General features: G+C 39.0%; 1 protein-coding gene across 1 annotated transcript in view; it reads right to left on the reverse strand.

The window, feature by feature from the left end:
• FBN2 (fibrillin 2) overlaps positions 1-12,535 on the reverse strand; it is a 403,326-nt gene that overhangs the window by 84,556 nt on the left and 306,235 nt on the right. The window contains exons 45-48 of the mRNA XM_069753996.1: positions 10,563-10,688; positions 10,137-10,253; positions 9,657-9,785; positions 5,233-5,352 (exon numbers count right to left, since the gene is read on the reverse strand). Of these exons, the coding sequence (XP_069610097.1) occupies positions 5,233-5,352; positions 9,657-9,785; positions 10,137-10,253; positions 10,563-10,688 (492 nt within the window). The remainder of the gene's footprint in view (positions 1-5,232; positions 5,353-9,656; positions 9,786-10,136; positions 10,254-10,562; positions 10,689-12,535) is intronic.

Genomic DNA, 12,535 nt, shown 5'->3' on the forward strand with positions numbered 1-12,535 from the left:
TGTTACACTCCAAGGTGTTCCCTAGGTTTCCTCTCCATTGCTTGGGTCTTCCGACTCTCGTTTAGTAGTTGTAGAAAACTACACTGCATTAGGCCTACAAATTGGGTATGGGGTGTAGAGAGATGGTGTGTTCCACTCCAAGGTGTTCCCCAGGTTTCCTCGCCATTGCTTCGATCTTAATGCTCTCGTTTAGTAGTTGTTGGAAACTACACTGCATTAGGCCTTCAAATTGGGTATGGGGTGTAGAGAGATGGTTTGTTCCACTCCAAGGTGTTCTCCAGGTTGCCTTTCCTGAGCTTCTATCTTCAGGCTCTTGTTAAATAGTGGTTAAATGGAACAACTGCATTTGGCGTACTAGTTGGTTTGGGGCCTACTAACAGTGTCTGCCGCTCCTTGCTGTTCTCCTCCACTGAACAAAGCTGTGCCGCCTGTTTACTACGGTTGCCAATTTTGAACTGCATTTCGACTACTTACTGATTTGGGCCTACTCTCTGTCAGCCTCTCATTCCAGTTGTCCTCCACTGCAATGCCCCCTGGTTAGTCCTGTGTTAGCAATTTTGAACTGCATTTAGCCCACTTTATTCTTTGGGCCTATATCTGTGTTTCCTCCTCATCCTGCCCATTGCCCAGCCAGTGATAGATGAGTCTGCTGGTACATTGACCCATAACGCAAAATTCCCTGTGCACGCTACACAGCAAGATTGTGACCCTGCTGAAAGTCAGGTTCCTCTTCCCGCATACCATACCACCTTACACGGGGACAAAGAGGAAGGTGCAGATGAAAGTGCAGGTTCCTTCATCAGGTGGGGGGAGGAATACTAGTTGGCGACGTCACTGGCACAGGGCCTCTCATAGTATGCAAAAGTGTTGCTGCCGGTGGGAGGCGCCCCCGCCGTGCAAACACACCGCTGTACTTTGAGGGGCCCTGTGCCAGTGCCAATGCCAACTAGTGGGCCCCCCCTGCTTGCTCAGGATCACAGCACTTGCAAAGTTGAAATACTTACCTCTCCCTGCTCCACTGCCGTGACGTGTTCCAGATTTCCTGGGCCCACTAATTACTTGAACCAGCCCTACCCCCCACAACTTTAGCCAAATGACCCCCAATTTCAAATGCCTTCAAATTATTATAAACTAAATTACGATTGACAAGCTTCAGTAACAAGAATCGATGTTTTTGCCATTAAAATGGGCAGTGTAGATGTTTTCCTGGCCTCCACTCACTGCCGACTATGCTCCCCCATTGACTTGCATTGGGTTTCGTGTTTCGGGCGATACCCGACTTTTCGCGATAATCGGCCGATTCCACTCGACTCGACTTCTAAGATAGTCGGGTTTCGCGAAACACGGCTCGACTCCAAAAAGGTCAAGGTCGCTCAACCCTATTTGCGGCTGCTAAACAGCTTGAATACATGTGGGAATTGCATAACAAGCAGGCAATCCCCACATCTATTCAAGCTGTCTAGCAGCCGCAAATCATGCAGCTGCATCGACATAAACAAAATCTCCGAGCACGCTGAAATACTCGGAGACCACTTGAGCATACTCGGAGAAACTAGAGTAATGAGCATACTTGCTCATCACTATTGTTTATAGAATCAATCTCCCCCCCAAAAAGAAAAATGAGAAGGGGTCTTTGATGTAAACTTGGAGAATTGCGCATGTGTTTTATGTGTAATGATTCCAATGATTCATAACCAATGCATAAAATTGCTATAATCCAGTTACAGTAGTTGTATATTTGTATAAAATATAGTGTGAAGATACTTGTGGAGAAGGACTTGGGGATCCTAGTTAATGATAAACTTACCTGGAGCAGCCAGTGCCAGGCAGCAGCTGCCAAGGCAAACAGGATCATGGGGTGCATTAAAAGAGGTCTGGATACACATGATGAGAGCATTATACTGCCTCTGTACAAATCCCTAGTTAGACCGCACATGGAGTACTGTGTCCAGTTTTGGGCACCGGTGCTCAGGAAGGATATAATGGAACTAGAGAGAGTACAAAGGAGGGCAACAAAATTAATAAAGGGGATGGGAGAACTACAATACCCAGATAGATTAGCGAAATTAGGATTATTTAGTCTAGAAAAAAGACGACTGAGGGGCGATCTAATAACCATGTATAAGTATATAAGGGGACAATACAAATATCTCACTGAGGATCTGTTTATACCAAGGAAGGTGACGGGCACAAGGGGGCATTCTTTGCGTCTGGAGGAGAGAAGGTTTTTCCACCAACATAGAAGAGGATTCTTTACTGTTAGGGCAGTGAGAATCTGGAATTGCTTGCCTGAGGAGGTGGTGATGGCGAACTCAGTCGAGGGGTTCAAGAGAGGCCTGGATGTCTTCCTGGAGCAGAACAATATTGTATCATACAATTAGGTTCTGTAGAAGGACGTAGATCTGGGGATTTATTATGATGGAATATAGGCTGAACTGGATGGACAAATGTCTTTTTTCGGCCTTACTATGTTACTATGTTACTATGTTACTAAGATAAAGTAAAATCTGTGAACAGCTTCTGAATATGTACTATGCAGACAATACATGTCTTTCTTCCAAGACAAAAATCATTTAGAAAGATCTGAGAGTTTTCGCAATCCTGAATAACATGCAGACACAGCTCATAACGGTCTAACATGGTGTTTGCCAAGCATTACAGTTCTGTAGACGCTGACAATAAGTAGACTGTCTGCCTTCTGACATGTGCAGAAACAATTATCTCAGAAAAAGCTAAAGTGTCTATTTCTATTTGCAAGAGGTTTTAATTGCTGGGGCTTTTGTATTTGATGTTAGTCCCAATGTGTAATGTTATATCTTGTTTTATGTAATTTGTCAATGGACAGTTCGCAGACAGTGATGTGAAGAAAGAAATGTTTATTGTCCTCTGCACAGAATGTGAAGAATAAAACAGATACGGTCATTGCTTGCCAGCTGCTGTTCATAGCCCAAAAGGCTCTACTGCCTACTGCAACCAAAGATTGGGAATACAGCACACAATCACCCCAGAATGGAGCGCGTAAAGGCGTGTATAATAACAGGGTTATACACTAAAATGAGAACACCGCACACTGTCAGCATTCAGAAGTCTTTCAACCCTTTTAATCAGTATGCTGTTCAGTTTTTGATTAGTATTTGTAATCCAAACCCAGGATCGACTTCAGAAGACAGAATAGGTATGAATATTACTATAGTCTTTTTTTTTGGTTTCACTCCAGATTTTTAGTTACAAATACGGATGCAAATTACTATTAAATATTAACAAATGAATAAGGCCTCATAGTTTAAATCCCATTAAAAAGGGCAATACTAACACCTAATTGTCAATTTATGATTACATTTTCCAAAGAAATAACAGAGTAGCACTTGCTGATAACTAGGTGCTTGATTTCTAGGACCTCCAGTGATCCTGATACAAGGACTTTGCAGAACAGTGTTTTGATTGGAGAGTAGGTGCGCATCCTTGGTGTCCTCTCCATTCATTGTCTATGGGTCTTATAGAGAAAGCTGATAATGGCGCTTGGCTATTCCTATTTTAAACAGAAAATGAATGCAGCAGAGGTAGAGTATGCACACCTTCGCTCCAAATGAGGCTCTGCTCAGTGCTGTTTTCAGGATTGTTGGGAGTCCCAGTAGTCAGATTCACAGAAATGAATGAAGCATCCCTAGTCTACAGGAGATAAATTACTCTTTTGAGAATAACTTTAATTAGTGATTTAAAAATGTACTGAAAACATATCAGATAACAGATGTTCTTTAAAAAATCTTTTTTTTTAAATCTGAAAACTATTTTACATAATTGTCTTATTCCATTGCAAATATAATGCAAATGCCTAAATAAAGTTGTGGGAATATGATTGTTCAATTGTTCTTTGTGGTCATGTTAACTTCATTACCATGTTTGGAGACTATACTACATGACAGGACAAATACAGTGTGGGCCATTTATATGGATACACCTAAATAAAATGGGAATAGTTGGTGATATCAACTTCCTGTTTGTTGCATATTAGTATATGAGAGGGGGGAAACTTTTCAAGATGGGTGGTGACCATGGTCGCCATTTTGAAGTCATTTTGGATCCAACTTTATTTTTTCCATTGGGAAGAGGGTCATGTGACACATCAAATTTATTGAGAATTTCACAAGAAAAACAATGGTTTGCTTGACTTTAAAGTAACTTTATTCTTTCATGACTTATTTACAAGTTTATGACCACTTTTAAAATGTGTTCAAAGTGCTACCCATTGTGTTGGATTGCCAATGCAACCCTCTTCTCCCATTCTTGACACACTGATAGCATCACCATAGAAGAAATGCTAGTCTAAGGGGGTCAGATTCCTTGTAGGAATGCTCGGACCTGACACCCATAATGTAGTGGTGCACAATCTTGCTGATAAAGCTCAGGGAATGTGCCATCTTCAGTGCATAAAGAGGGCAACACATCATCATGCAGCAATTTCAGATATACAGTGGCATTGAGGTTTTTATTGATGAAGAATAGCCCCAATATCATTGTACCCCATATACCACACCATATCATCAATTATGGGTGTCAGGTCCGAGCATTCCTACATGAACAGTTTCCTGGAACATGGATTGGTCATCGTGGGCCAGTTGAATGGCCAAAAAGGTCTCCCGATCTGACCCCCTTAGACTTTTATCTTTGGGGTCATTTGAAGGCAATTGTCTATGCTGTCAAGATACGAGATGTGTAGCATCTGAAACAAGGGATACTGGAAGCCTGTGCTATCATTTCTTCTGCAGTGTTGCTATCAGTGTGTCAAGAGTGGGAGATGAGGGTTGCATTGACAATCCAACACAATGGGCAGCACATTGAACACATTTTATAAGTGGTCATACACTTGTAAATGACTCATGAAAGAATAAATGTATGTTAAAACCAAGCACACCATTCTTTTTCTTATGAAACTCTCAATAAGTTTGATGTGCCACATGACCCTCTTCCCATTGGAAAAAATAAAGTTGGATCCAAAATGGCTGACTTCAAAATGGCCACCATGGTCACAACCCATCTTGAAAAGTTTCCCCCTCCCATGTACTAATGTGCCACAAACAGGAAGTTGATATCACCAACCATTCCCATTTTATTTATTTATCCATATACATGGCCCACCCTGTTTTAAGCAGACAATATAAAGATGCTCCCAAATACACAGAAAGCAGATCCAGAAAGCACTCCCTAAAATAAGATTGTATTATACAGACTTACCTATGCAGGTATCACCTTGGACTGCATATCCTGCAGGACAAATACACCTGAATGAGCCTTCCAAGTTATGACAGGTTCCAGGAGCACATGATCCAGGATAAGCAATGCACTCATTGATGTCTATAAAACAGTGAACACATCATTGCTTATAATGTAATGTAGAATCTATTACTTGTGAATAGTATAAAAAAAGAAGCAAATATATAATCTTCCACACTATTGTAATTATGCAAAAATGACCAAATGATAAACTGTTTATTATTATTAGTTAATACATAATGTCTTAGAGAAAAATTAAAATCTATACTGACATTTGCAGGGATTACAGTATATGTCCCCCTCACACTGAGTAAATGGGGAAGAGAGAAAACTAATTATAGCTAAGGTACAGAAAACTAATTAAATCAGAGAAAGGAAGAGAGAGAGATCTTAGACATAATCTCAATTGAAGTAGTGACCTCCTTCTGTGATCGAGTAATTAAGATAGAAAGATCTACTTTGGGAACCAGATACCAAAATATGGAGTCATTTACAGTCATAAACTTCCTTTCTTCAAAAAAGCTTCCTAGACATTTTGTATCCAGTTTCCAGATATGAATATTGGGGTTTTGGATTGATATGATATCTATCGAAGATATATTTTTGGCATCGTAGCAAAGAGATGGACATAATGCATTAACTCACATCACCGTAATGCCGGCTGAACCCCTCCAGCTTAACAGACAGATAGATGACACTAAACATGTCATATCTCATCTCTATTTAAAGGAAACATGAGGACAATATCTAACACCTGGAACCTCCAGGAGAGAAGATATCTCATAAGTTGGGGATGTCATAAAATTTTGAAGGACCACGCACATTCCAGAAACAGCCCCCACATGGGATCATCAAGGGGATATATGTGGGCGTAACTTTAATCTGGTAAAAAGCAAAAGTTGGGTCTGGTCTTTTGTCAGTTGTTGGAAGGAACAGCGTTTTGTGAGTTCTGTCCATTTTCTTTAGGGGTATCTCCCTCCACTAAGCTCTGAACTATTTCCACAACATCAGGTTTAGTAATTTTCTTTCGTTAAACCTTTTTATTTTATGCAATTGCATATGATGTATTATTTGGTTCTCATTTTGCATCATGTTTGTATGTTTTAAAATCTCTGTCTAACTATGGATTAAAGATATAATATTGAATAGCTCTGTTCCTCTTGCTATATAAACTGCACCACTGAAGCCATACGCTATCTATAATGGGTGTCCAATTGACCTTTATAAAAGACCGGTGGTGGCAGCTAGTAGTGGTTCCTATTTTGTTAATGTGGAGCTGGCAGTGACTGTACTGGGGTATGTACACATATTCCATGCACTAGAATTGGAGATGTATATACCATACAGCCATGTTTCAACAGATACTGTTGGATAAATAGCGGAAAATAGAGTCTTATCCGAGATTCAGATGGTTAGACACAATAGGATTGTACTCACCAGATACTGTATAGCCAGTTTATGGCTTATGATAATATTCGCTGCAGCAGATCCACAGGTCCAATGATGACCAACCGAAGTAAAAAAGTGGGTAGACGCAGATTTACTCTGCGCTGCTGAATAAGTGAAAGTCCAGACGTATGTCATATAGGTTGTGGCTTTATTCAACGCGTTTCAGAGTTAACAGACTCCTTCATCAGGAGAGTATCACAGATATACCTTCATCAGGAATATACCACGATATACTGTACCTAGGTATATCTGTGGTATTTTCCTGATGAAGGAGTCTGTGAACTCTGAAACGCGTTGAATAAAGCCACAACCTATATGACATACGTCTGGACTTTCACTTATTCAGCAGCGCAGGGTAAATCCACATCTACCCACTTTTTATACAGCCCTATTTGTCAATCGTCACTCAATTTTATAATTGCCTGATGATTGGAGGCAGCGGAGTTGCATATTCCTTACAAACTGATGACAGCAGTGGGATCTGTGGGATCTTTCCGGTATCACCTGTGACAAAGTGGTAACAGTGGTGGGATCTGCGTGATCCCCGGCTGTTATCCATGACACATAAGATTAGGTTTGGTAATTTATATTTATAATTTAGGGCTAGCAAATTTGTGAGGATGAAAACGATATATCTCATACATCTATACAATCTTTCATTTAATTTGCATTATTTGAAAGAGTTACATGCGCAATAGTTTTGGGGGTGGAATCCTGCTTCCCTTCAACGCACACCAGTGGACATAGAATGTTGTGGTCTGCATAAACACATCTTAGTGTTTGTTCAGAGTTCATTATCATTTGCATAAGGGATTTTCTTCAGTAAATGTTTTAATCACAAAGTTGATTTTTTTGCACAAGTTTTGCTTATAACCAATGATACATACTGTAATTGCATGAATTATGCATGGTATGCTGTGAGTTATAGTAGCGGTTTGGAGTTTGCATAATATTTTTATCATATACTTGGCTCCTTGTGGTTTTTTAGAGCACATCCTCTATTTTTTATGGAAACTTATGGCATATATTAAGTTTGCACTCCTTGATTTATTACTTTGCCATTGCTATGTACTATACGGCACTGTACGTCTGCTTGTGAATCTTGGGTATCAATGTAAGCTTTAACAGATTTTCTTTTAATACCTGTTTCCGGAATTTTTACAGTTACGTGAACATGTTTGGACATAGCTTTCAACAGAGCATCAAGACAACTGAAAATATCAAAGGTAATAACTATCAGAAGGGGCAGTTTGCCTCTTCTGATAGGTGTTCTATCTGAATCTCATTTTTCCATAGACTAATTTCTTGTGGCCATCTATAAAGACGGAAACTGTGGGAAAGAAACACAAACTGAATCTATTTCTTTTTAACCAGAAATGCTAATTTTCATATATTGATAATTTTCCCATATTTTCTATTAAACTTTACACTTACAAAATTGGATAAATGAGGATTCAGGGATTACAACAATGGAATCTGAAAAAGAAACACTGGAACAAAGTACTGTGGTTCATTATAGAGTCTGACAGCATGCATCTATTTTTTTCAGATATGGAAGTCAAGATGGCGATGGGAGATTTGGCTGCCACAAAAGTGTCATTAATATGGATTTCTTAGGCCAAAGCTTTTTCAAAGCAATTCTACAGTTACCTGGAATGTAACCAACTGCATAAAATTGGATATAGGAAATCGAGTTGAAATTTCTTCTATTTTGGGGTCTGATTTTTGGATCTAACTTTACTTGAAAGGAATCCTGTCATCTGATTCTTGTTGCCCAAATCGTGTACAGCTTACATCAGAGTTTGGCTGCACAATTACATAAAGGTAATACCATGGTGTTTCAGAAAAAAAAAGTACTTTAATGATCTGACCGGGAACCATAGTCGGAGATGGGAAGTCAACGTCGCCACCTCACTGTTCTACGTGATTGACAGATCTCTCTCTATCGGACAGACCATTCAATCACCTGCAGCAGCACTGGGAGAAGCTGGCCAGGGTGGGACACTGACACTGAACTCAGAAACATAGGCTCAGTGGACGGGTGGACAAATGCTGTAAATGCTTTATGTCAGCTAACATACAGACACAGAATATCACTTGTGCAATATTATTACTATTAATTATTAATATTATTATTATTATCATCATCATTGTTATTTTCTTTCAGGTATGCAAGTTTATTACCAAGGAAATTCAAATCAAGTTAAAATGCTGTAAAATGCTTTCAACATTTTCTGAGCTGTCTTAATAACTGAATAAATAAATCAGTGTTTAATGATCTGACAAAAGATTGATTGTTCTCAGTGAGGAAAACAAAATAATAATCTTGTAGTTAGGATACATTTTAATGGCTAACAAAAATAAAATAATTGATGTTAAAAGCAAGCTTTCGGGACTTCTTAGGCCTCTTCCTCAGGCATGGTATAACAAAGTATCTGAAGGAACGTAAATAGCGTGTATACACAAGAAGAGCAAAGTGCATATTATGCATATATTTGTGTTTCTTTGTTATATCATACACTATTAATTCAAACCATCAGTATAAAGATCCATGTTAAATTTCTATTTTATTGGTCCACATATAGTTAAAAGAAGTGCCATTTGTCCAAGAAGTGCCATTAGTAATATCAACGGACACTAATGTTTAATTAACTTTGTTATACCATGGCTGAGAGACCTACGTAGTCTCGATAGCTTACTTTGCAACATCCCTTATTTTATTTTTGCTCCACTAAAATGTATAACTACAAGATTATTATTTTGTTTCTCCCAATGAGAACAATCAATCTTTTTTCAACTGGCTAACAAGGTAACCAAACTCTTTTTTTTCTTTTAATAGAGGGACAATCACTTACCGGGTAAACTGGAAGTACTACATATGTACATATCTACAGTATGTCATTTGAACAATTATTTTTACACTTTTTTAGACTTACCAATGCAGTTCTTTCCATCAACTGTGAGTTCATAACCTTCATTACACAAACAGATGAAGGAACCGATATTATTAAGGCACCCTCCATTTCTGCAAACCTGACCAGGGAAGGAGCTACATTCATCAATATCTGTGAGGAAAATGGAAGGTTATAGACAAATGAAGATGAGTACTGGTTAGGTTACAAACCTATAAATTTCTCATTGCAAGTTCTTATTGGATCACAAGGATGTTATTGTTAAACTAGAAGCAGCTTACCGATATCTCTCCATTGGATGCATGCTTGACCGAGCAGACAATATTTTTTTCTCCAAAGATCTCAGCAATGTTTGGAGTGTACAGTTAAAATAAGACACATTCTTTCATTTACAGTTTCTCCTAGAAGCATGTAAATTGCTATGGCTAACATTATCCCCCCTATAAAATCCATCAGGGCGCCAATATATCTACTCAGACTCATCAATGTAAAAAAACAACTTACCCATACAGTCATTATTATGAGTAAGCTCGAATCCAGGGTAGCAGAGACAGTTATATGATCCCACGGTGTTTTTACAAGTTCCATTTCCACATGGTTGACGCTCACATTCATCAATATCTGCCAAAGAGATACATGTGAAACAGGAGGAAACATTCTTCCTGCTTCCTGCTTTTGTTAAAGTTATTTTGTTGTCAGCTGGATTTTTTTGGATTTTTTTTCATAAATACTGGTCGGATAACATGAAAGCAGTTGTAGCCCAATAATAACTCAGTCTATGCAAAATGTCTACTGCTACTAGACTGCCGCAGGGTGCACTTAAAATGTCAATAGCCACAAATTCACTTACTTATAAGGCATGGATGAAAGTATAATTTTTTCTCCTGTATGGGCCCAGCAATATAATATAAGAAGAATATAGAAAATTACCCATGCACATTGTCCGATCCTGAGAAGCTTTGAAGCCATTTTTGCATATGCAGCGATAACTGCCAAGGGTGTCCTCACATGTGCCATGACTGCAAACATTGGGAATTTCCAGACATTCATTGCGATCTGTAAAATGAATATACATGAAAAACACATGCTAAAAAAAAATGGGAAATTGGTACAACCCTCAGGGTTACGTAAGCTAATGGAAACAAAAATTCCCTTTACAAATAAATCGAATGCTGAATTTACCTTGAATCCCTCCCACAAAGACATGAGCCGTGTGAGGAGCTAAAACCTGGCATTTATTCTATCAGCATGACAATTCTCTCATAATTGTGAATAATTGATTTACATTTATAAATCTATATTTGAGTATATATACATGATATATATACTGTATATATATTTGTGCCAATACACATGTATAGAGTGTCTTGTAAAAGTATTCACCCCCCACCTTGGAAGTTTTCGTGTTTTGCTGCCTCACAACCTGAATTTTTTTATGGTTTGCATTAGTTTATGTAAAGAACATGCATACAACTGTGAACATTTGGTTTTCTTTTTTTTGTGAAGCGAACAATAAATACCCCCTCTAAACAAAGTTCTCCGTAGAGCCTCATTTTATGAAAATGACAGCTGCAAGTCACTTTGGATAAGTCTCTGACCTTTCCACATCTTACCACTTGGATTTTTGCCCATTCATCAAGGCAAAACTGCTTCAGCTCATTCATGTAAGATGGTCTCCTCTGGTGAATAGGAATCAAGTCTGACCAAAGATTCTCAATTGGATTAAAGTATGAGCTTTGACTAGGCCACTCCAAAACACTTACATGTTTCCTCTTAAACTACTTGAGTGTTGCTTTGACAGTATGCTTTTGGGCCATTGTCATCTTGAAAGGTAAACCTTCATCGCAGTCTCAAATCACTGACAGACTGAATCAAGTTTTGTTCAAGAATATCCCTCTATTTCGCACCATCCATCTTCCCCTCGACTCGGCCCATTTTCCCTGTCCCTGCTGCCAAAAAATCCCTGCAGCATGATGCTGCCACCCCCATGTTTCACTGTGGGGGTGGTGTTTTTGGGGTGATGAGCTGTGTTGGTTTGGCGCCAGATATAGCATTTACCTTGGTGACTAAAAAGTTCAATTAAAGTGTCCTGAATGCTGAAATATATATATATATATATATATATATATTGCAAAAATAATGGAACAGCACAATACCAATAAGCAGGTGCTCAGGCTGCTGAAAGATTTAGCTAGATACTTATCTGTCATGCAATACCATAAGGGAGGTGCCTGATTGGTATCAAAATTGTTCTGCAGCCTGACAATGATCCTCAACATACAGCGAATTTCATACAGCAAAGAACTGTATGCAGCTTAAAACAGAACTGGGAGTCCTGGAAGTGATGATATGGCCCCCACAGTGCCCTCATCTCAACATCACCGAGTCTGTCTGGGATTACATGAATAGACAGAAGGATTTTCACCAGTGAACATCCACAGAAGATATGTGGTTCGTTCTCCTATATGTCTGGAATAACTTCCCTGCTGAATTCCTTCAAAAACATTGTGCAAATGTACATAGAAAAATTGATTCTGTTTTGAAATCAAAGAGTGGTCACACCAAATATTGGTTTCATTTAGATTTCTCTCTTGTTCATTCAATTTGCATTTTGTTAGTTGATTAAAAAAACTACTAATACTTTAGTTTTAATAAAACACTCTTTCTTTGCAGCATTCTTCTACACTTGACTATGCATGAAACTCATTAATTGGCTTCAGAGGCAGGGCCGCCATCAGGGCATTACTGCTCGGACTGGCGTATGGGGCCCGGCGGGCAGAATGCTGGACACACTGGGAAGCAGAATGCTGGACACATTGGGGCAGAATTCTGGAGACACTGGAGCAGAATGCTGGAGCACTGGGGCAGAATGCTGGACACACTTGGGGCAGAATGCTGGAGAC

Source organism: Ranitomeya imitator, chromosome 1 (genome assembly GCF_032444005.1).
Source record: "Ranitomeya imitator isolate aRanImi1 chromosome 1, aRanImi1.pri, whole genome shotgun sequence".
In the NCBI taxonomy this organism is placed as follows: domain Eukaryota; kingdom Metazoa; phylum Chordata; class Amphibia; order Anura; family Dendrobatidae; genus Ranitomeya; species Ranitomeya imitator.